Source organism: Nothoprocta perdicaria, unplaced genomic scaffold (genome assembly GCF_003342845.1).
Source record: "Nothoprocta perdicaria isolate Ctin4 unplaced genomic scaffold, notPer1 scaffold_3, whole genome shotgun sequence".
NCBI lineage: Eukaryota > Metazoa > Chordata > Aves > Tinamiformes > Tinamidae > Nothoprocta > Nothoprocta perdicaria.
Window position 1 is genome coordinate 6,673,895 of NW_020455532.1, and position 24,226 is coordinate 6,698,120.

Consider the following 24,226-nt stretch of genomic DNA (forward strand, 5'->3'; position numbering starts at 1 on the left):
AAAAAAAAAAAAAAAAAAGTGAAAAAATAGGACTTTATCTAATGATTATTATCCATATAATAAAATTATCTACAATGATGTCATGATTTTGAGATATACTATACTAGCATCAACCAGAATTAAAACCAGATACTGTGTTTCCATTTTAGATGCCAGAAATTGCTTCCATTTAATGCTCTGGAGTTCCTAGACTTTGTCTGCTATTCAAGATAGTAGAGTTTCAGTCTGTCACTTCAGGACTACAAACTTATATCTCTGTTTGGGCCATTTTGATTTTGGTGGGAATAATTCTCAGGTGAGGAAAGGAGGAGGTATTCATCTGGTTACCAAGTTTGGGGTTTTTTAATTCTTTTTCTATTAGACATCTCCATATGAGCACCTCAGAGGTTTGGAATGTCAGAATAAGCCTGAGGGAGAACTGGTGAGAAGAGAACAGGTCACTCAACAATTTATTATACGGACATCACTGTGATGTGCAAAATTCATACTACTTATTACAGACGCTGCATTTAAAACATACGAATCTGTAGGCTTAAGACATGCTTTACATGTAGCTTATAAAATACATGTTGCAAAGTCCACTTAAATTAATGTTATTTCTGTTAAATAGCTACATCAGTTCACATCAAGCTTTACATACAGTGAAGTCTTGCTAAGCAGCACTGTTGGAAGGACACGTGCGTTTCCTGTACACCTAGGCTGCCTACACAGAAGTCTTCACTGTCCTTAAAATGCCCACAGCAATTTAAATCATTTAAATAAACAGAAATGGTTTTACACATATGATACTCTTCTGCATTTTCAAAGCTGCCTAGAACCCTGTACCGTCTATGTGGACCTGACTGATGGTTTTGTGGAATTTTGATGGTGCTTTCAACTACCCCTTTCATTAGACTGTGTCTGTATGTAATGCAGACAAAAAAAAAAAAAAAAAAAAAAAAAAAAAAAGATTTCTCAGCACGAGTTACTCTTCTGTAAAGGTTATAGTAAACATGTCAATGCCTAATTAAGCAGAAAATTTTATCTGTATTGTGGGGGATGAGCAGCTGTCTGGTACTTCTGCTTCTTCTAGTAAATCCTTTTAGAAAGACAAAGAATATTGTGAGGAAGAAACCGCAGTATGCAGCTTGCAAAGGGAAAAAAATGACCTCCCTGTAAAAATGGGTTAATAGTATTCAAAGAGTTCGTGCAGAAATAGAGAATCAAATTTGCTCTGACCCAAAACTGTGTGAATGCTATTTGTTGTCTGTTTTGTCTACTTCCTTCACTGGATCCCCTCCTTATTTTTGTTTTGCTCAGTGTAATGTGCTTGGCACTGTGATACGTCTTGGCAAGGGGCCAGCGTTGCTACCTACGCTGTACAGTATCTCTAACACCGCGAGAATAATGTCAGTCCTGCTCATCAGTTCGTGCTGGTTGTTTAACAAGGTTACTGCTCATGACGTGTAGGAGCTTTCGCCGCCTCCTTTCTCATTCTGCCTGTCCTCCTTAAATATTACAAGCTCAGAAGGGGGGCASATGGACACTATTGTCTAGTTGTTAGGGAAGAAGGGCAGGGAGGTGAAATACATATTTTTTATTCTCAGTGCCATCTTTGCTGCCTGCCTCAGTCTGATCATCTGTAAATGGGGCTACTAATATTTGCTGTACCCCAACACACTGTAAAAGGACTCATTTGTTCAATATTTAAAAAGCACTTTGTTCTTCTTTGCTGAAAGCTTCTGCTGCAATGCGTAATGTTCCCAGCACTGCATGATTATTATTTTATTTTGTTAAAATAGTGTCCAGAGCATTCACGCAACCCTGCATCTCTCTTTACCTCYGGTCGTGAAGCCAGGTATCATCCCTGCAATAAATCAAGCAGAGCTCTGAGGCCAGTGCAGTCCATACTTGTCCCAGAGCGGTGGGAATGGAGGAGATGGCTCGCATGGATTTTGTATCACGGCCACAGCGAGTCCTCATTTCCCTGAGCTTACACTTCAGGTTCATTCAAGGAAACTGTTTCTCAAGTTCTGCTTCATTTCTTTGGCCTGATGGTAAATACTTGCAGTGAGGGGTGAGATACTCTCCCCTGATCATTTCTCCTTAAATGTAAATGGATTGAAATGGATTGAAAAATTGAAACACATATCTGAAGGAATCAGGGAAGGCTTTCTCCATATTTTAATCAAAATGCCTCTACCTTTCTCTCCATCTCTTTTCATTAGCTAAAAGGATGTCATTTGTGTGGGAATACCAAATTCAAGAGAGCGAAATGAGCCAGGCCCTCAGAAAAGGGAGTTTTTCTCATAAGATGAGAAGGAACTGGATTTTAAATAAATAACACTTTTAGGCTCATTTGCCTTGTGCTTTCCAAGCTTTTATGGTTGTGTTTTCAAGCTCCACTTCCCAGTTATGAGTAAAAGAGTTCTATTATGTTTYGACTTGGTTACTCTTAGTGACAGCTTTGATTTTGAGATTTTTTTTTTTTTTTTAACATAATTACCTGACACAAGAAGCCAGGCCTTAGAAAACACAAGCAAATATTTGTGGCACTGCTGTGCAGCCACAAGGGTTAGCAGTACTTGGTTCGCTCCTAACTGACAGGACATGTAAACATATCTCATACAAAGACCTGCACTTCTGAAATCAACATTTGCTTTTGAAGAGTGGCTGTCAATAAAAGCGAATTGTTTCAGTGTCTGCTTGCCTTGTACATAATAGCTTTGCAATAGCTGTTAAAAAATTACACTGGGGTTTTGCAAAAACATGTCTGAACTACTTGTTCTGCTCTGTCACTTCTTGTGGGAGTCTAGGAGTGAATTCCTGACTCCGGTGAATCGATGGGGATTTAGCCACTGACTGCAACAGAGCCAGTTCACCCTTAAGAATCTTTTTCTCCCCATCTGTTTTTAACCAAGTTATCTCTGTAACTTCAGTAGAATTACTGCTGATTTAGAGCCAAAAGAAAAAATAACTGAATTCCTTAATTAATTCTAAAATTTAAAACTCTTCCAGTATTCCTCTTATTAATTAAACTTCATTTGTCAAAGAAAATTATTCTGGACTTGTTCTACTTTTTCAGTTTTATAGTTAAATTTGGGGTCTCTCTGTTACATCCCAATACTCTTCTGTTATTTCCAAGGTTCTTGCCATGATATATATGCATTTTTTTTAATCAAAACACAATTTGTTTTACCGCATACAGTATATTACTTTAACAAAAGAGTTACACTGAAGCCTATTAGCTCTTTCAGATGTTGTATTTTGACACATAAATTATTTGTCTAGATCTAAAGTGCTTTTTTTAGGTGACCAAATGGCAAAAGATTACTGTACCTAGATGCTTCTATGAACCAAAAAGATTATGGCAGTTATTTTTCTCCTGTTCCTTGCCAATTCTACCCTTTATTTCACTGAGGCTCAAAACAATTTGATAGAATTGAAGCTTTTAGTATAAACTTAAAATTCTTATGTACAAATTTTCCAACTGTCCCACTACAGGACAGTTAGAATTATACTCCTTTGACAGGAAAATTATTAACTCAGAATCTCTGGCAGTTGTAAAGAATTATGATCATCTGCCAATAAAATGCAGCAACCTTCACAAAAAGAGACATCATTTGACTCTTTTCACTTCCAGTACTAACAGACAATAAAGTTGTAGATTAAAGTGAAGTTCAGTGAGGAAAGAGCATAGTGAAAATAAAAACCTGAAACTGTAGTATTCTCCCTTAACATTTTATTTCATTTATTGACATTACATTTCAGGTTACGTCCAAGAGGAAGATTTAAAGGAAGAGGAAGACATAAAGGAGGAGGAAGAAGATGATGATGACAACAATTCAACTGCTCAGCTTCAGGGCAGCAATGACACAGGTACAGATGAAGAACATGAAGTGGGACCTGAGCCAAAAGGGAACTTCAGTTACCAGAATTCTCCAGTCAGTCATATATCTAATCAAGATGCAGAAAATGAATCGCTACTGAGTGATGGCAGCGACCACGTGACAGATATTAAAAGCATTTGCTCTAGAGAGCCACAGGATCCAAAAACCAGCGCCCACCCCAAAGCCCAGCATGAAGCACATGACTGCATGGATAAAATGACAGCAGTGTATGCCAACATACTGTCGGACTCTTATTGGACAGGCTTAGGGTTGGGTTTCAAGTTGTCTAACTCAGAAAAGAGAAGTTGTGACAACAGAAATGGAGGTAACAAAGCTGATTTTGATTGGCACCAAGATGCATTGTCAAAAAGCTTACAACAGAATTTACCTTCCAGACCTGTCTCAAAACCTAACCTGTTCAGTTCAGTCCAGCTCTACAGGCAGAGCAGCAAAATGTGTGGAGCTGTATTCACAGGTGCTAGCAGGTTTAGGTGCAGGCAGTGCAGTGCTGCCTACGACACTTTGGTGGAACTAACGGTTCATATGAATGAAACAGGTCATTACCAAGATGACAACCATAAAAAGGACAAGCACAGACCTACCAGCTACTCAAAGCCCCGAAAAAGGGCATTCCAGGACATGGACAAGGAAGATGCACAAAAAGTTCTTAAATGTATGTTCTGTGGTGACTCTTTTGATTCCCTTCAAGATCTGAGTGTTCATATGATAAAAACAAAACATTACCAAAAAGTGCCTTTGAAGGAGCCGGTACCAACCATTTCTTCAAAAATGGTCACTCCTGCAAAGAAACGTGTGTTTGATGTTAACAGGCCTTGTTCCCCCGATTCCACAACGGGATCTTTCTCCGATACTTTCTCCCCTCAGAAGAATGCAAACCTGCAGTTACCATCTAACAACCGGTATGGCTATCAAAACGGTGCCAGCTACACATGGCAGTTTGAGGCCTGTAAATCCCAGATTTTGAAGTGTATGGAATGTGGAAGCTCACATGACACCTTGCAGCAACTTACTACCCATATGATGGTCACTGGACATTTTTTGAAAGTCACAAGTTCGGCTTCAAAAAAGGGAAAGCAACTAGTTTTGGATCCTTTAGCTGTGGAAAAGATGCAAACGTTGTCTGAAGCACCAGCCAATGACAGCCCGGTTTCAAAAACAACCAGTAAATCATCTTCAGAATGCATAACTCCCACCTCTGAACTAAAAAAGGAAGCTAAAAAAGATAAGACTGATGATATAAACAAGGATGAAAAAGTGGTGAAAACTGAAGAGTATGAAGACACACTTCAGAAACCACTGGATCCTACAATGAAATACCAGTACCTCCGAGAAGAAGATTTAGAGGATGGTTCAAAGGGTGGTGGGGACATTTTAAAGTCACTGGAGAACACTGTCACAACAGCCATCAATAAAGCTCAAAATGGAGCTCCCAGCTGGAGTGCATACCCTAGTATCCATGCAGCTTATCAGCTTTCAGAAGGAGCTAAGCCGTCTTTGCCTGCGGGTTCCCAAGTGCTCCAAATCAGGCCAACAATCACCAATAAACTGAGGCCCATCGCTCCAAAGTGGAAGGTCATGCCCGTGGTCCCTATCTCAGCAAATGTGGCCCAGTGCACTCAAGTGAAGAAGGAAACTGAGGACAAAGAAGATGTACTAAAAGACTATGCTAAAGACGGTATCCAAGCTGAACCTGCCCCACTCTGTCAAAATGAAAGAGAACCTCCCCTCAAATGTGAAGCCTCTGTGGAGCAAAAAAAGACAGAACCATGTCCCTTGAAAGAAGAGGACAAAATAAAAGAGGACAGTGGAAAAGAAAAAACAGTCCTCAAGGAATCAACAGCAGCTTCTCTTAGTAATGGTTGTGCTGCTGCCAACCATTCCTCTGAACTGCCTTGTGTCAACCCACTTAGTGCCCTCCAGTCTGTACTGAATAATCACTTGGGCAAAGCCACTGAACCTTTACGGCCCCAATCCAACTCCAGCCCCAGCTCTAGCACAATTTCTATTTTCCACAAACCTAATTTAAATATGATGGAGAAGCCAGTTTTATCTCCTGCGCCAACCCCACCAAAGCCTGCAAGTGTGTCCAGGCACTATCTATTTGAAAACAATGATCAGCCTATTGATCTGACCAAATCTAAAGGCAAGAAAGCGGAGTCAGCTCAAGCACAATCTTGCACTTCTCCACCTCAGAAACATGCTCTTTCTGACATTGCTGACATGGTCAAAGTTCTTCCCAAAGCTACTACACCAAAACCTGCTGCATCTTCAAGAATCCCATCTATGAAATTGGAAATAGATGTCCGACGCTTTGAGGATGTCTCAACAGAAGTCTCTACTCTGCATAAAAGGAAGGGCAGACAGTCAAACTGGAATCCTCAGCATCTTCTTATTTTGCAAGCTCAGTTTGCTTCCAGTCTCTTTCAGACTTCCGAAGGTAAATATTTATTATCAGATCTAGGCCCACAAGAGCGCATGCAAATTTCAAAATTTACTGGACTGTCAATGACCACCATTAGCCATTGGTTGGCAAATGTCAAGTACCAACTTAGGAAAACTGGAGGAACAAAGTTTTTGAAAAACATGGACAAAGGGCATCCGATCTTTTATTGCAGCGACTGTGCGTCTCAGTTTCGAACCCCATCTACTTACATTAGCCACTTAGAATCTCACCTAGGTTTCCAAATGAAAGACATGAACAGACTGGCAGTGGAGCAGCAAACCAAGGTAGAGCAAGAAATCTCCAGAGTTTCAGTTCAAAGATCTCCTGAAACAATAGCTGGAGAAGAGGACACAGACTCTAAGTTCAAATGTAAGTTGTGCTGTCGGACTTTTGCGAGCAAACACGCAGTAAAACTTCATCTAAGCAAAACACACAGCAAGTCACCAGAACACCATTCACAATTTGTAGCAGAAGTGGATGAAGAATAACTCTTAAGGTATGCATGCTCTATAGTGAGTTTTAATTTCATCATTTTAAGGAGGACTCTTGAGACATTTGTACTTTCTTAAATGTAGGAAAACGCTATAAAATGTATAATGTACTGCCGCTTCATTCATCTAATTACATGTACATATCCATTTTATAATGTTTTCAAGAAGAGAGCTTGATAAATGCTTAGCTACATTGCCCTATATAGAAAGGTTGCCTATTACTCATTTCAACATAGCTGTTCTCCCAGTTCTCGCTCTCTTTTCTAAGAGCTAATTTCTTCACATCCTGTGGAGTGAAACTTCTCTTTGCATTGAGAATGGAAATAGCAGGAAAGAGCACCTTTTCCTGCCACCAAAGGTGTTACACCTCTCCCAGTAAATCTGGTTTTGGTGGGGAAAAAAAAGGAAAGGCAATGCAAATAGCAAATTAGCAAAGTCTTAAATAATCCATAATCTAAAACCAAGCCTGAAGGATCTTCTAATAACTATGAAAAGCTTTTGCCTAACAGTTATGCGCTTCTTTCTGTGCTATTTGGATACTCGATTTTGTGACATATTTTAGTAGCTCCCCTTATTTCTGCTGTGAGTGGCCTTTTTGGTTGCATCACGTTAGGATGACCTTTCTATCACGTCTCTGTACAATGCATTTTTATTCTTCAAGATGTTTATTTTGTGTTTGATGTTGATGGGGGTGCCAGTCAATGCATAAAACATCACTACCTTAAGTGCAAGTTTCACTATAACCTGTTTTGTTTTAGGCTTAACTAAGGTAGTAGCTAGAATTTTTACAAACTTACTATGTCAAAGATCTGCTAATAGGAGGCTTCTGCATTAGTGTTGCTATGTTTTTGCTGAAAGAGACACCAAGCAAAGTGCTGCCACAACCAATGTTTATGACACATAACGTGCTCTTCAGATGACACACAATGTTTGCATTTTTAATTTATTTAGACCACAAATGTGCATTGCCTTGATTAAAATATAGAGAACATCAACTAAAAGTCCCCAAAGAAGTTTCTTTCTAAGAAATTTATCACCATCACAGCTCTGTTAATCATCCCCAACAATTTCTGCAGTTAATTTCAGGGTCTGTTTCTGCTCAACAGAAAAGAAAAAAAAAAAAAAAAAACATGGGCAGATTCAGCTTTTTTTCCAGTGCTTCATCGCTTGAATAACATTTGGAAAATGAATTTGTCAGACGTAGTCAAAATTAAGGATGTGTTGTGAGTTGTCACTTAGGCCACTTGCTATTGTGGCTATTCTCCGGCTMATTGAGGGTGCGAGCGCTTCGAGCTGGATTCCCGTTTGTGTGAAGATTTCACATTTGTTTGCTGCAAATATTCATGAAGCTTTAAGAAACACTTTCTGTACAGAGGCAGCATGAAGACTATGCATCACTTAAGCCCCATTAAAAAAAGCTACTTTTGAATAATTTAAACTACTAATCAAAGGGTTACTTTGGGATGGGTGATGGAAGCTGTTACTATAGTGCAGAACATCAGTATTCAAGGGCAGTAGGATTTAAGTTTTGCATATGTCTCGTACAGGTTTTCTGCATTTGACTGGAGTCACCTTTTCTATATATTTTATGCAGCAAAATTAACTATGACTTAAAGGGAATTTATTTTATAAATAGAGCTAATATCCTTAAGTTTTATTTTGGCATTTTAACCCAGTTTTAGAATCTACTCTGAATAGGATGAATAAATGTTCTTTGTTTTATCTGATAATAACTGATTTGCCACCTAACTATTTTATAACCACTCAGAATCAATATACCTGCCAAAATGTCAAAAAAATTACAAGTGATTGGTTGGGAAAAAAAATATACCATACTTCCTTTTGTTCCCCATCAGTTAATGATTATTAAAACTGTGACATTCATAGTTTTCACACAAGAGATATGAGAGCAAACCAATAATTTGGATTTTTTCAACAAAAGCTATCTGCCAAATATATTAATATAACAGTTATTTTGGCATATTCATGGCTTAGTACCTGACAAATGTTACAGATTTGGTATTAAAAGCACTGTGTTATTATTCAGATGCAAACCAAACACCCACCTTTATAAACATGATACGGTCCCTTGGGATTTGGGGAACAAACACAAAGGAAAAAATCCCCAAGGGAAGAGAGTGGTTTCTGCATTATAATGTCCTACATGGACACATCTCTGATATTATTCAGGTAATATATAACTACATCAATAAGGTACTGTCCTACCTGCCTTTGGGTACCCAGAAATTGCTCTTCCCTCAGTCCTCATCCATTTCTAATTTATATCAGGATGCAGGTTGTGTCTTACCTTTGAAAAATATATTTAAATTGCAATGACAGAGTGATAGCACTGTTATCTGGAACTATAATTTTAGTTGGTATGCATGATAGCACAAATTGTATGAAATGATGGGGTATTTTGGATAGCATTGTAAAGATTTTATTACAGTTTTGGAGCTGTAAGCTTACCTAAGTTCTGACTGCTAGAAGTGTGGAGGCCAGAGTTTATTCATGTGGGTTTCTTCCTGAGATCTGGAAGGAGACTAAATCAAATAACAGGGATTTTTAGAGTTTACTTATTCTTACCATGTTATTTTTAAGATTCAGTATACATTTGAATAATAGCATACAGGAGAGCAAAGTATTTAGAAACAGGAGAAATCAAGTATACTGAGATTCTTAAAGCACACCGACAAATCCACATTTACTTATTCTATGCAATATTGTAGCAAAATAAAAATAGAAAAATGTGTGGAAATAAATGGAAATAACATAGTGGAAAGAGTATTCGAAGCACATACATAAAATACATTCTGTATTGCAATGAAAGCTACTGTTAAAAGTCATATTTGAAAATGGTAAATATCATTAAAAATATAAATGAATGATCTGGTTTAGTACTATAGGAAAATATGTTATGTATATAGATTTTTTAAGACCATTGTGAGACTGTTTATACGAAGTTTGCTATCAATTCTTGTTAAATGTAAAGACATACATATGTGTTTTATATTCATCTTTGCTGTTTTATTGAGTTCTTCTAACTGATATGGGCTTGGTAATATAATGTAAAATTATGTGTTATATACAATGATCAGATGTCTCTATTCTCTTTCATTTAACCCACTTCAAATTTGTTTTTATTGCTGTTCTTCAAAGAAAACCCATGAACATTAGGGAACATGGTTTTAAGTAGAGCTAATTTCTTTGAAAACCATTTGTTCRTTTTTTCGAGTAAATTAGAAAAATTTTGTTGTCCTTACAAAAGACAATGCAGAATTATATTTCTACTTTAAAGACAGGTGATAAGATTGACTGTAAACTGGTCAGTCACCGAGGCTCTCCATCATCTTATCTACATCTTTTTAATAAAATAAGCCTCTATAGTGTTAAATTTACCAACTTGGATGGGGAGATTTTTTTTCAAAAGACCCTGCTAAATAAACAAGCAACTACCTGAAATGAACTAATTTGAAAGTAAGGCTGCTGCAAAACAAAAAAAAAAAAAATGAGTCATAATGATAAACAGTTTTTCTCTCTGTTTTCTCCTTTGTCTTTTTTTAACCATCAAGTTTAAAGCTTCTACAGGGTTTTTTTTTTTCTACTTTATAGGAGACAACTGACATTCTGTGGTAAATGGAAGAAAGAGCAGAGCAGAACTAAAAATCCTCTAATGCACTGACACTAACTTGCCCTCTATTGTTGAAAATGAGCAGGCAATCATGATTGTTCATCAAATGGCTCCTAATGCAGTTAAAGCATTCAGCTATAATTTCTCCTTGCATTTATAATTACTGTCATAGACTGCACACCTCAGTGAGCAGATTAAAGCTATAAACTATTTAGCCGTAGCTTTAAGATGAGGAACTTGATTTGTCTGGCAGCAGTTATTTGTTAGAGAGCTTGACACTTCACATAAAAATGACTCAACTTGATGAAGAACAATGCAGTTTAAGCAATGCAGTGATTTTAAATCAGTCATTATACCACGCCCTGTAAGAATTGCAAAGCAATTTGTTAAATGATATGTAGGACACGTAGATAACTGTATGTGTTAAGTATACCAAAATAGAAGATTTTTTTCTTCTGTAGATTTTATTTTCTTATCCCCTCGAAACCAGTAGGAGCTACTCTGAACACGTTGCACTATTACATTGTGTTACATGGGCAAGGCCAATTGCATTAACTACTTGTCCAAAACCACAATTTAAAGAATTTGACTTGTCCTTCATTTTTCACTTCTTAGCAACAACATGAGAACCTAAGAGACTCTTTCAGGAGAACCAAATGTGAGTTTGCAGGCAGATTTTGCCTACAGAACTGGGTTCTGCTTCCCATGTCATCAGCCAAAAAGAGGGTTCATTGCAATGAAGGCCTTGGTCAAGCGTTTAGGTAGGAGCTTTCTAGCAACATCTTGTTGGAAACTGCTGCATTGTCCATGGCAAAATAAACAAACAAATCTGTGCGRTGTCCATGTCTATGGGAATGCCAACAAACTAACTTCTGTTGAAATAAACTGGATAAAATTGCTGAGCACCAAGGAGAGCAGATGAAACCGAGGAACAGGAGCAGCAATTAGCTTGGTCTCTCGCTTGTGCTGCTCACAGCTCTGGTGCTCTGCTCTGGTGAAGTCTCAGTCCTCTGAGAATCCTTTGAAATTTMTGTTTCCCCAAAGTGGTAGATCTGATAGATTAGGATTTTTTTTTTTTTTTTTGATAATTTTGGCATTTTTAAATCTTCCATTTTTTTTCCTAGGGAAAGCATTTTCAATCCAGCTCTTGTTCTTGTAAAACCAGTCAGGAAGATGTTCCTGGCTTCCCTGAGAGCAGGGTCAGACCAGATGATACATCAGTGTGTGTCAGCATAGATGTATCTGGACAGATTTACTTGCTTTTTATGAATACTACAGGTTGCTCTTAAGATCGGTATTATTTTACATTGCATTAGTGCATCCAGCTTGCTAGGTCAAGCCATATTGTTCCTAGGCTGTGTATAACCATACTGTAAATGACAGTTCTTGCCCCCCAAAGGCAAGAACTCTTATGCTCATAAAGAAACGGCAACTTTTAAGTATTTTGACCAGATTTTAACTGACCTTGAATTGCACCTGCCTACTCAAGCATTCTGTATTCATAAGGATATCAAAATCTTGCCTTCTCTTTACTGTCTGATATCATTAAATGTTACAGCCTTCATAATCTATAGAAGAAGAGTTTTAGCCAGTGAAATTTCAAAGGAAGGGTAGCAGAGTTCTTTTTATTTATTTTATACCTCGGCAATTAAATAATAAGATCAATAACAAAAGGAAAAGATATGAGCTTCATCCAGCCCTCAAAAGCACCTTTCAGTAATAATAATTTAGTAAGGTGATCACTTCATGAAACTATGATGGAGCACAGATGGAAAATTATAGATATAGCTTTATGGGAGGAGGAAAGGAGGAAGAGATTTTTCACTATTTATTGGGATAATGAACAGATAATTCATGATTATTAAGCTGTAGCCTCCAGGCTACATTCTGCCCTCTCCTCCCACCCTCTCGATTCAGAATTGGGCCTGCTTGTGCATCGACGCATGGGGCTGGAGAAGAATCAGGTCTTTATGTTCCTTTTCATACCTCAGTGGAGTCTCACGCGGTCTACACCAGCACATATCTGATTCAGGACCCTGCTAGGAAGAAGAGGAATGAAGTAGCAGCAGCAACGTGCAGCACAGAGCCTGCTCCGAAAACACAGAGTAATAAATGTGGTGGTGGTTTCTTTTCTAAGTCCATATTGTGTACAGGAAAGGGGCAGACTGCAAATAAGAGCAGACTGCAAATATAGGACCAGGTAGGAAAGCCACAAATCCCTGAGAGAGTCCTGCAGATTGCAGACTTCACCCCTCCACCCTCCTGTGCCAGGAGAGCATCAGTTGATGAAGCCCCTGAAGGGGCGAGGTGGCAGGAAAGGTTTCCCATGCTCAGTTTTGCAATAGGGACCCTACTGTAGGGCACAGGATTGAGGTCCCAGCAGCCGGACGCACATGCCCAAGGCCGGGAGCACCGAGGAGCCAGGGCAGCCAAGGGGAAGGGCCCGGCTGGGACACGGGCGCTCTGCCGGAGCCCACCAAGAGGCAGGGGGAAAAGCAGACACTCGCTAGAGCAAGGGAAGAGATGGGGGCAGGAGGCGCTCGCTCATCCCGGGAAAAGTGCCCGTTCCAGATACGGAAACAACTCCTCCTCCCCTCCAAAAGGGCTCCCTTCCAGCGCTCAAYGCCAGCTCTTCATCCCGGGGTCAGCACTTGCGGGAGTGGGGGAGGGAAGGCTGGGGGAGTGGAGGAGGTTGTCATGTCTAATGAATACCCTGAATGTATCGAGATATATATTTTTTTCATTTCAGAAAAGGTTCCATTAAGAGGGAGACAGCCCTAACATGTGCTTTGGCCCCTCATCAGATTTATGAGTATTTGCTCTGCTCTTTAATAGGAAACTCTGCAGCAACTGCCACCTTGCCTGCTCTCCCTGAGATACACAGTGGCTTCTCGGGGAAATGCACTTCATTATTAATGTGAATTTGTACGTTTTTATGACACTGCTTGGGGGAAGGGGCAGGCAGAGATTTCCTGGTGATGTATGCTCATTTCTAACCATTTATTGTCCCAGACAATCGAAGAACAGTGATAAACATTGTTATAGAAAGTAGAGGGTGCCGCAGTGACATTTTTGAAGGGAAAGGAGAGGTGGCTGGAGTGGTTTTGATGTGGTTGTTCCTTTCCGCTCCACCCTCCCCTAGCAGCTGTGTCAGATCAAGCAGCAGAGCAGCCTGCACGGTGGCAACTGCTCCTTCTCCTGCCCCCTCTTTTCACAGGCCAGCGAAGACTGCTTGCTCGGTGCTTTGCTGCAGGGGTGGGAGTTTGGAGGAAGGAAATTTGGATATCCTGCATTGTAGATCACACATCTCAGGGTCCCTGGGATGTACAGACTCTCCATGCCTCCTTACCCCAGCAGTTTGTTTTTGATTTATTACTGAGCAACCAGGCCCACAGACCCTATACACACAGCAGCAGCTGCAAAGCATCAAAGCCAGGAAGAGGAAGGCAAAGGGGATGGGGATATGGTTTACCAGGGTGTGCTCAGCATCCTCCAGTTTCTCTTTCTGCTGCCAGACTCATCTGTGATTATCGCAACCTCTCAAGAGCTCTGGGAGGAGATAAAAACARTAGGTTCAGACTGCATGGGAGAACCAAACAAGTTCAATTCTCCAGGTAACCCAAAATAGAGAGATCAGGAAGGCCATGACCTCCATATGTTTTTTTCATTCGCCTCTTCTCCTGCTGTGCACCTTCTGATCAAGGTCAAAGTCAAGGTTACATTATAGTGATCTGACTTGTAGTCCATCGAGCTTCAAAAGACATTTCTGCTTGAGGAAGATTCCCTGTCTTCCTGTTGGGTTTTTCTCTCTCAGCATCACTACATGCACAGGGTTGAGCGGGTTGAGCTCAACAGGGTTGAGCTTTCTCTGTSCCATTAAACTGGTACATAGCTATAAGTGAACAATTGCCATGTTTTGTGTTCATATTCTATTGTCTAAGTATGCAGAATCCTTTGTAGCAATAGATGTGCCCCACAGCACTACACTGCTAAGACTTTCTTTGTGACATTTTTCAGTTCATCCCTTGAAGCTGACTAGCGGTGAGGTAAGAACACAGGACTATCCATACAGGGTTGAGTCAAAGGTCCATCTGTGTCCATGTTAATTCATGCGACCATGACCACTGCAAAAGGATAAGAACAGGACAGTCCTAAGATTCCCAGAGCATTCTCCAAGTTTCCATATGTACAGTTCAGGGACTTTATCACTCAGAGAAGATTATGTTATAGAAAGTGGTTATAGATAATGCTCAACAGGTCTTGCTCATAGCTGTAGAAGCTCTGGCACATCGGTGATGCCGGTTGGAGTGAACTTGAGACCCATCCCAAATTCTACATGGAAGGAGCAGTGAAGCACTGGACCAGGCTGCCCAGGGAAGTGGTGAAGTCACCATCCCTCTCAGTGTTCAAGAAATGTGCAAATGAGGTGCTTAGGGACATGGTTTAACAGGGTGGTAATGGGCTTACAGTTGGACTCGATGATCTTGAAGGTCCAGCCATAATGATTCTATGATTYTATATTAAGGCAGTAAGTAGAGGACATGCACACTTGTTCTTTGTACCTGGTTAAGCCCAGACCATGAAGAAATCACACCAATAGTTTAGTTTTAAAATCAGCAAGCTGAGGGTTAGATTTCTCTTTCAATTACACCTAGAGCAGGACTTGCCATCCTACTGCAGAGCACATATTAGCACTGACCAGTGATTAAGAAGAGCTTAACTACTTGCTCTGCTGCACAGGAATGTAATTATTTGATCACTTCTAGGTTTGTTTTCAGATTTTCTAAACAGCTAAATCATTTTGTATACAGGAGAAAAAAAAAGCTTTTTTTTTTTTTTTTCCTGTCTCCTGTTGGACATCTGTTGAAATTTCAGTGTGAAATTTTCACAAAGTCATTTCACGAAAACTCCCAAATGCTTCATATTTTGAATATCACTCAAGTTTATACTATGAGTCACAGACTACCTGAAATTATCTATTCCCGTATGTGTAACCAGTATCCCAATAGAGCACCCAGCTGCCAGTAGCTCTCTCTACTGCACAGCTCCACCACTCCACTTCTTTCTTATTTCAAGACAAAATGAGAAGCACCTTTTCTGTTCAGTAGTYTTCTCTGTCCTCTGCAGCTCTTCATGTGACCCCTTTGAGGCCATCCCATAGCCACCTGCCCAACCAGTACTCCAAGCACAACAGTGGGGCTACAGCAGGGTCTGTATTTCCAGGGGCAAGTCAAAACACTGGCACTGATCCTCAAATGCTCTCAGTCCATGTGGTTGCCAACTTTCTTCACAGGGCCATTAAAAAGACAGACATTCRTTTGATGGATATTGAATGACATGCCAAGGGACATCACAGGAGAAGAATCCACTTGAGACATGACAATATCGTTGCCTCTTTCTCCTTTACCTACATTGACGTGAACATGCTTAATACCTCCTTTATACTCACTTAGCTCAGAGGTGAACGGCTACATATGGTTGTCTTCAARCTAGCCGCTAGACTAGAATAGATGTCCACAGACAGATAGGCTATGGGTGGGCTTCCAGTTCAGTAATTCACCTCCCTCTGTAATCCTGTGCAGCCCTAATCTATTGGCCTTGGTTTTCTRTGGTACAAGACCCAGGTTTGTCTTCCAGGGAGAAGATGATGGGGGAGGAAATTCTATTTATTTGATTAGTGTTATTTTAAAACATTGCCTCTGCTCCCAGGAATTATGTGGTGGCCTTCCTCTATAAATCACAAATGTGCAAAAAAATAGCTCTCAATATTTTCCAAAGAGATTAGGGTGAAAGTGGCTACATTCATATTTCATGTCTGGTGGAAAAAATATCAACAAGAGTGATAAGTATAGCCAAAATGCGTGTAAAAGCACAMCCTGTCATTTGTTTTCCATGTGCCATATGTTTTCTGAATCCTGCACCTCCCACATACAAATTGCATGGAATAATGTGGGGTGCGCACATTACTCAGGCTTATTCAGTTAAGCCCTGCCTATATGGAAGGAATTAACTTAGATAAAGTCAAGCCACTGTGCTTTGTTTTGCTTTGTTTTCTTGCTTATTCTGGACTCATAGAGAAGGAAATTAAAGATCTCACTGTGCCAGGCTTCATGTCATTTGGTTTTAATTTAATTCATTTCTTCGATTCTCCCTGTTTCTCTTTCTCGTTGAGTATCATCAGTAGGTGGTCCAAGTATCAACCAGAAGATTTACTGGCAAGACTAAATGTATGAACTCTATGAACACATTGTTTTTCCAATATGATTTAATGACCTTTTTGGCATTCCCATGGCTGTTGAAATCTTCCATAATAATTCCCTTTGGCAGCCAATGCTCCTGTTGATCAGGTGAAAGCTGATGCAAATGTCAAATGTCAATAAATTTGTAATCCATAAATGTAATACTTGGTGCCAGAGAGAGACAAGGTTAAACAGAGTGCAGCAATAGACACCTTACATATGAGCTAGATCAGATTAGTGTGAACAGAAAATGAGCAAGAAAAGAACACTACCTTAAAAGCTCTCCTTAGAGCTTCTCTCCTCCTTACTCCCTATTCTCCCTGCATATTTTCTGAATTGCTGGGTTTTCACAAAAAAAAAAAGGACTTCATTTAGCAGAACAGGTCTGGAGATGTGGCTTCTGCTCCTTCTTTTGCTTCTCTGTGTTTCAAAGAGCTCTTCAACAATTTTAAGGTTTAGGAGGCTCCACAATTTGATCCTACAAATAATTAGCTATACAAGATAACTAAATTAACAGGACCACTTTTATAACTTAAGTGTTACAGGAATGAGTCGGGACTCCTTTATAGTTTTAAGATGCATGGAAAGGATGAGCCATGTATGAAGCGTGATTTTATATACAACAAAGACATAAGAACAATCACATAATTTCCCAAGAGATTTTCTTAAGGGCCCTCCGCTTTGACCTTTGGCTCTGAAAGCTCTAGTTTGTTTGACAWTGAAAAAAAGCAAATGTGTGAATACAGTGCCACGAGCGTTTGCACTTTGAACATGCTGGGGCTGAGCACAGCTGAACTGGAAAAGACTACAACAGCTAATGTAGTGGGAAAATATAACAGGCATTTACTTAATAACTCAACTAATTCCTTTAGCTCACCTTGTAGAGATTTAACCTTTGAATGAGAGAGTCCCTAGTTCAAAATCCCGTGTCTCCTCTGTCCTCATGTTAATTTTTAAATTATATATCATTGTTGAGAGGCCCTTGTGTTGAGCATTACAGGCTATTTTTCATGTCTAAAATGGGAAATTATAACTGAACATTAGCTACTGCCTATAAATCACATGGAACAAAGTGGTGTCTGCATCTACTCAGTATCGGGAGTGGAAGAACTGCAACTTACTTTAAATGAGGTAGAGAAGAGGGCACAAACACAGTCACGGTGATAACTGAGACTCGGGAAAAGCAATGATTATTCCAACAGTGTGATGCTTCAGACCCCGTTTTCCAGAGTTCTCCAGAGGCCACTTTATGTTTTTATTTCTAATTGTAGCTGAAGTCAGGGCAAGGAGGAGGCAGCACCAGGCAGGTAGAACAGTCACGGAGGCTCCTGGAGATGGGCTGGCCAGATGCTGCCCTGGCTGCTCAGCCCACAGAGCAAGAAGTGCAGCTGCTCCTCTGTATTCTGCCCCRTATTGGGAATGGCTCCCTGGCCACACTGTGTTATCTTAAAATACAGGAAAATGAGCCTAAGCTTCTAGCTGAATCCAGCCTGCTTCGGCATTCAGCTCTAGTGGCCTTTCTCCTCCTTTTGTTTCTTTTCTAGTTCCCTCACTTTTGAGAAAGCTTCCAAAATCTCTTGTGTCCTTATTGGGGTTAACAAGACCTACGTGCTGCCGTGTATCCCTGGAAATTACTCATTCCCTTTGGAAGGAGGGGACTGTCTGTTACTCGGCACGGCACCTTGCGCAGGGCACGCTGAGTTGCACAATGCCAGGAGCAAGGAAGCAGGAATCYGGAGCCGGGGTCCTTCCTGGGATGGGATGGAGATCGTTTGCTGATGCAAGGACCATTTCTGCTCTGCTGCTCCATTCTGACCAGTCAGTGGGTGCAGTCTTTACAAGATTCAACTCAGGAGTAGCTGATAATTTCTGTGTTTTGCAATCCTCCTCTTAAGGGAGTTGCTGGTTTATTCTGCTGAACCGTTCCTTGCAGACACATGAATCCCTCTCTCTGCTCCTTGGTCCCGTGCAGCTTCCTAGCAAGACCTGCCCACGTTTCAGCAGCCCAGCCCCAAGCAGCAGGGCATGAGCAGCAGTCCCCRAGCACACAGGTTTGTTCTGTTTGTGCAGGGCCAAGCGCTTTGGGTTTCTTATGCGGGACTAGTCTCTGAATAATAGTAATTGTAATAGTTGCTTTGCTGATTAGAGGCAAACTTAGGAACATTCTTAAAAGCTTTGCTGAAGGGAGGCCTATGCACTATGTATTTATTAGAGTGCTCAGCAGTAATTCAGACAGCTGAGAATTGTTGAGGACCTGGTCTATCTAATTGTGCGTCTAAATCATGTTTGCACCGTGATTCAAAGGTGCTAACATTACAGTCTGCACAGTGGTTTAGGTTATATGGTCAGATTCCTGCAGATGGTCAGTTTGTACCATAAAATTTAAAATTACAACTTGGACCATAAAGCTACTGCCTCAAATTTATTATGTATTGCAGCACAACAAGCAAATTAATACTAGATGCAGTATATGCTGAGACATTAATGTGAACAGAGGATGAAATATTCTCCTCCCAGCTCATTGGTACGTGTTCCCTTCAGAGCAGAACTGAATTGCCCAGGAACACCAAGAGAGAAGAAGTCACTAGGGGTGCAGTGCTGCATGGTGCTGGACTCCCGACTCCGAGGACACGGGAAGGACATCCCAGCCTGGCAGCATCAGGCCCCAGGGTTCGCTGAACTCCCAGTGCTGCTCTGTGCATCAGGCGTGCAAGAGCTGAGCTCTCAGCAAAATCTTTTTATTATTCGTCATAAAGAATCACAGCTGTGAAAAGCAAACGAGGGAAGGAGAGTGGGAACAGGCAGGCGCTCTCATTTGTACCGATGTAAATCAGGAGTAACTCCAGTGCAAGGCAACTGAATTACATCGTTGTCACTCTGACATGAGACCAGAATCTACCTGCAATAGATGAGTGAAATATCTTCCAACTGTGTGTCCAGGAGCCTGCTAAGCTTCTTGTAGAGTTGCTGTCAGTATGCCCAGGGCAGAAGCATATTTTTTTTCTTGCTGTTGTACATAAGGGCTCTGCTGCAGCCGACAACATGAAATGTGTTAGTTCGGTTTGTTCAAAATGGAGTGTGTTTGTTAAGTGTTGCCTCTTTGATGTTGCGCTGCCATCTCCATCTTTGTCATCATTGCCCATCTTTTTCAATCTAATGAACTCAAACCATCAGTGCAACTTAAGTTCGGCTGTCTGTTCTTGCATAGTTAATATTAAAAATGTACTAACAGTGTGGCTGCGAAATCAAATTATGCACATAAATATGCTGGCATAGCAGAGGAGGCGGCAGAAGCTGAAGTTAGCAACATTGATGCCAGTTCACATTTGCAAATCAACCGTCAATCTGTCATTAAACATGTTATCAAATGATGATAAGTGTATGCTTCTTGCTTGCATTGGCGCGCTTATTCCCGATGTTGATGTGCATTAATGGGATAATGTGCATTAACATAGTCTTGCTTGGATGAACACAAAACATTTTTTATCCGTCTCAGTTTGTTTCCCCCTGTGGCCCCCAAGTAAGTGTTTTGTGTTATCAAATTGCCAAAAAATGGGAAAACACATTACTTTTAATTAGCAAAAATTTTGAGTGATTATATATTTTTTTAAATTTTTATCCAGACTCTCTCCTGTGTGTTGTCAGTTGGGAGGGTGGGGGGAGGTGGCAACAGGAAAACATACCACTGCCTTCTTTAAGTAAAACGATTAATGTCAGAAACTCAGAGACTGACAATTATGTGCTCCCTTAATGCACTGGCCTTTCATCCGCAGCCCTTGCTTTTGACATGGCTGATGGTTTCGGTTCAGTGATATGAAAGGCAGGGAAGGAGGCAATCCCAGGCGTTCCCAGCCCCTTCCCGTTGCTGGCTCCGACGTGGCGAGCGGCCCTGGGGCTGGCTTCGTGTCGCGCTTTTCCAGGCGAGCCGGCAGAGGCTCGACCTGGAGATTAAGCAAAGAGCCCCAGGACAGCGTTGCTGTTCTGGGGGGGAACCACGTTTCTGAAGAACTTCCTGGGTGTTTGTGCAACTGGGTTTTCCCCTCTGGAGTGGCCAGGGTGCGAGTTACAGCACATGCTGCCAGGGAGCGTCCAGGAAAAAAAAAAAACTCAATGGAAAGAATAAAAAGYGACTGAAGACATAAAATTATAGAAAGGACCTCGTTGTATCCCACTATAACCCACCTGCCCGTTCCCTCGCATCTYCTGCCCCAGCAGCACCCACCTCACAGTGACTCTGGCTCGGAGGCCCTGGCTGCCCACTAGCTCTCTATGGCAGGCTCTATTTGCTCCCAAATAATCAATAAACATCTTTAAAAGTGTTTTTATTTAAAATTGAGGTTTTTATCTGGAACCGGAAGATAAAACTTCTCCTAAAACTTTTACARAAGATATCATATTCTTTCAGTATTTCTAAAAAAGCAAGTTTCTCTCATATAGTATTAATGGCTATAAACTACCCTTAGTCTCTGTTTGTGACTACAGGTTATTCATACAGAGTCACTTGTATAATYATTTAACTATAACTCCCATTTTATTTCACATTCAACAAAGTTTCTACTATACTTTACATGAGATTAGACTTGTGAAGAGCTTCTAAAAGTTAATGCTCCTCCAGTTTTAATTATATGGATTGAGATTTATAATTTTAAAACATTAGAAGAATAGAATAGTGAGCTTCTACAGTCTATGAACTTTTTAGTAAATGGGTCAAACTTTTGATCAGTCTTTCTTTTTCTCAGTCTAATAATACCATTRGTTTTAGGCATCCTGTCCAGGACTCTGATTTCTACTATCTGAGTGATTTAAAGGAAAAAATAATAGGGAATAATTACAGGGTTTTTACAAAATTTTCTTGATTTTTTACAAGTCACTGCGTTTCAACTTAGTTCAAAATGGTGGATACATCAACACAAGTTTTACATCTATAAAACTTGAATTGTCTACCTAGCTGTGTTACTGGTAACGCCAGCTTCAGATAGCCCTTATGTTTTCTATTCCTAAACTAAAGAGCGGGCCTTCTAATACAGAAAATTTGAATTTTAGGTATATATATATGTTTTGTTTACATCTATGTAGCTTTACATTGCTTCTGCTCCATAAGCTAACTTGGAATAAGCTTGTCAAACATTTATCCGAGTGCTTAAGGAAGACTCCTAATCGGATGAGTAGACCAATTTGTCATGACTTGGAGGAGGTGTTGGAAATCAGATGGCATTAAAGAGGCTGCCRGAGGAGGCTGTGTGCATGGGACTCTGTAAGGCAGCTTGGGCTCCAGTCTTACAGTCAACTATTCATATCAAAAATTGCCTTTGGAAAGCTAAAACAAGAACTGTGTCTCATAGTCTCATTTTCCACCTTTACTTTTATCTCTTTGTTATATAGACGTCATTATCAGAGCCTAATTCTCTCTCTTTTTGCACTTGGAAAATGACAAAATAGGTGCAAAGATATGGAAAAGTGAGCATCACAAAACTGAACCCAGATCCAAAACATTAGCTAAACCCGGTACTGCTTGTGAGATGTCTGGGTCTGACTTTTATCCTTGCTGCTTCAGCCAGACTCTATTTTGAACAGATGCATTTATCAGGTGGGTTAATTTGTTAATTTTCATTAAGCAGTTTGAAGCAGTGTGAGGCTATGCTATTCACATATCAAAGAAAATGTTGAATGAGGGATTAGCAGCCACCAAATTATGCTGTTTTTCCTGTCTCTGCTTCCAGTCTTTATTCTTCTTCTTCAATCTTGTTCTATTATCTTRGGCCTACTTCTGGAGTGTTTTCAATTTTTGAAAATGGCAAGTAATTAGTCAATATGTTTTCACCATATGTATCAAGCTCAGTAAAGAGGCAACCATTGGCCTTTGTCATGGCACAGTAAGTGCTCGTTTTCTCAGCACTTCAAGTTATGCCGAGTGCATGGTGAACGCCAAAGAAATTAATGAGGAATTTTACAATGAAACATTTGACATAGCAATTCGCAGTTCAGCACGGTTCACAAATTTGGGGTGTTCCTTGTTTCAGATTTCCAAAGTTTTTGTCGTTGACTCTTAAGATACCACGTGAGCTGCTGGGTTCCTCRTGTGAGCAAAGATGCTGTGCAAAGTGCAGATGCATCGTTACTCACTCAGAATGGTTCTGCTTAACATCTTATTGACACAGGGAACATCTACAACAGAGGAGAAGTCTGGAAAGCCTTTGCCTCTCATAAACTCATTTTTTCTCTGCCTCAGCCTGTGCAATGCATTCTTTTCAGGCATATTTCTTTCTTTAAGACTTCTACTGCTGCTGGCTGCTCTCTATCTTAAAAAAAAATCAGAATCTGATCCTAACAACTTTTTACCAAACTGATATACCTGAACTTTGCTCTTTCCTGAGCAGAACAAATATCCAGTGTTTTCTAAAGGGAGATGGGGTAGCAAAACCTCAAAGCAAACTTTCCTGCATTCTTTTCCCTTCTTGGAAGTACTATGTTCCTGATATCTACAGAGTAGGTTTCTGCATTATCTGCTAGATTTCTTTAGATGTGCAGACAAAACGTTCTAGCTGAGATTCAGCTAGGTTTTGGGGTATCGTAAGAATGATAACATAGTTTTATTGCAGTCATGATTTAAATTTATGTGGCATTGCTAGTGAAGTCAATAGGACTTTTTCATTAGTTTGTTTTCTAGGGTATGGCATCATTAAAATATGACAGTTAATAGTCTTGTTTATGTTATTATATTTAATGAGTAAATACAACAGTCTGTACATCAAACTCAGTTTTGTTTATACTCTTTAATTTAATTGTAGTCTTATCTCCTCTAGAAGTATGTTATATCTTTTAATAAATTATCTACTTTATTCATGTGTGACATCACAGAACTGCTGCTTATATCTCCTATGAGACATACAAATACAAACAGAAGACAGGCAAACACTGAGAAAGATTTAGATCTGTCTCTAAATCCAGCTCCATGTTTTCAAAAAAGCTCCGAGTTCCCAGATCCAGGGTTTTGGGTTGAACYGTTGATCTGCACGAGAGTTGCAGAAAGTGGCACTAGTTTATGTAGCATCTGCAAACACAAACCATCAGTAAGGATTTGACGTGATCCTACAACAACAAAATGTCATTCCCGATTCTCTTGAAAGAGATCTGTGTTTTAAAGTGCAAAGAAGGGTCACTTTTCATACTGCCTTTTCTGAAGTCTTTCAAAAAAGTAGTTTATTTAGATCCAGATTTATTGGGCCATAGTGCGGTAGGGAGAAAAAAATATATATATATATATATAAGCATAAGCTTTTTTGGCTGAGTGGTTATAACACTCGTCTGAAAAGAGTAAATGTCAGTCCGTACTTCCAGGACTGCTTTGCTTGGACAAAAGTTATTACAAAAAATGCAGTAAAATGCAGTCCCTGGGAGTGAAAGCTGAGGATCTACCTCTCCCAGGTAAAAGATTCCCACTAGACATCAGAATCCTCCTTATTTCTTCTCTCCGCATTTGAAATTCACTTCTGCAGGGCTTCCAAAGGCCAAGTAGAAGTTGGAAAGCAATA

The 24,226-nt window shown here is 40.1% G+C and overlaps 1 protein-coding gene across 2 annotated transcripts in view; it reads left to right on the forward strand.

Moving 5' to 3' along the window:
* Positions 1 to 3,756: 3,756 nt before the first annotated feature.
* Positions 3,757 to 24,226, forward strand: part of TSHZ2 (teashirt zinc finger homeobox 2) — an 84,629-nt gene continuing 64,159 nt past the window's right edge. For both annotated transcript variants that reach the window (XR_003249850.1, XM_026042128.1), the window contains exon 1: positions 3,757 to 6,702. Coding sequence is in view for 1 of the 2 variants with exons in the window: in XM_026042128.1 (XP_025897913.1) it covers positions 4,077 to 6,702 (2,626 nt within the window). In the remaining variant the exon portion in view is untranslated. The remainder of the gene's footprint in view (positions 6,703 to 24,226) is intronic.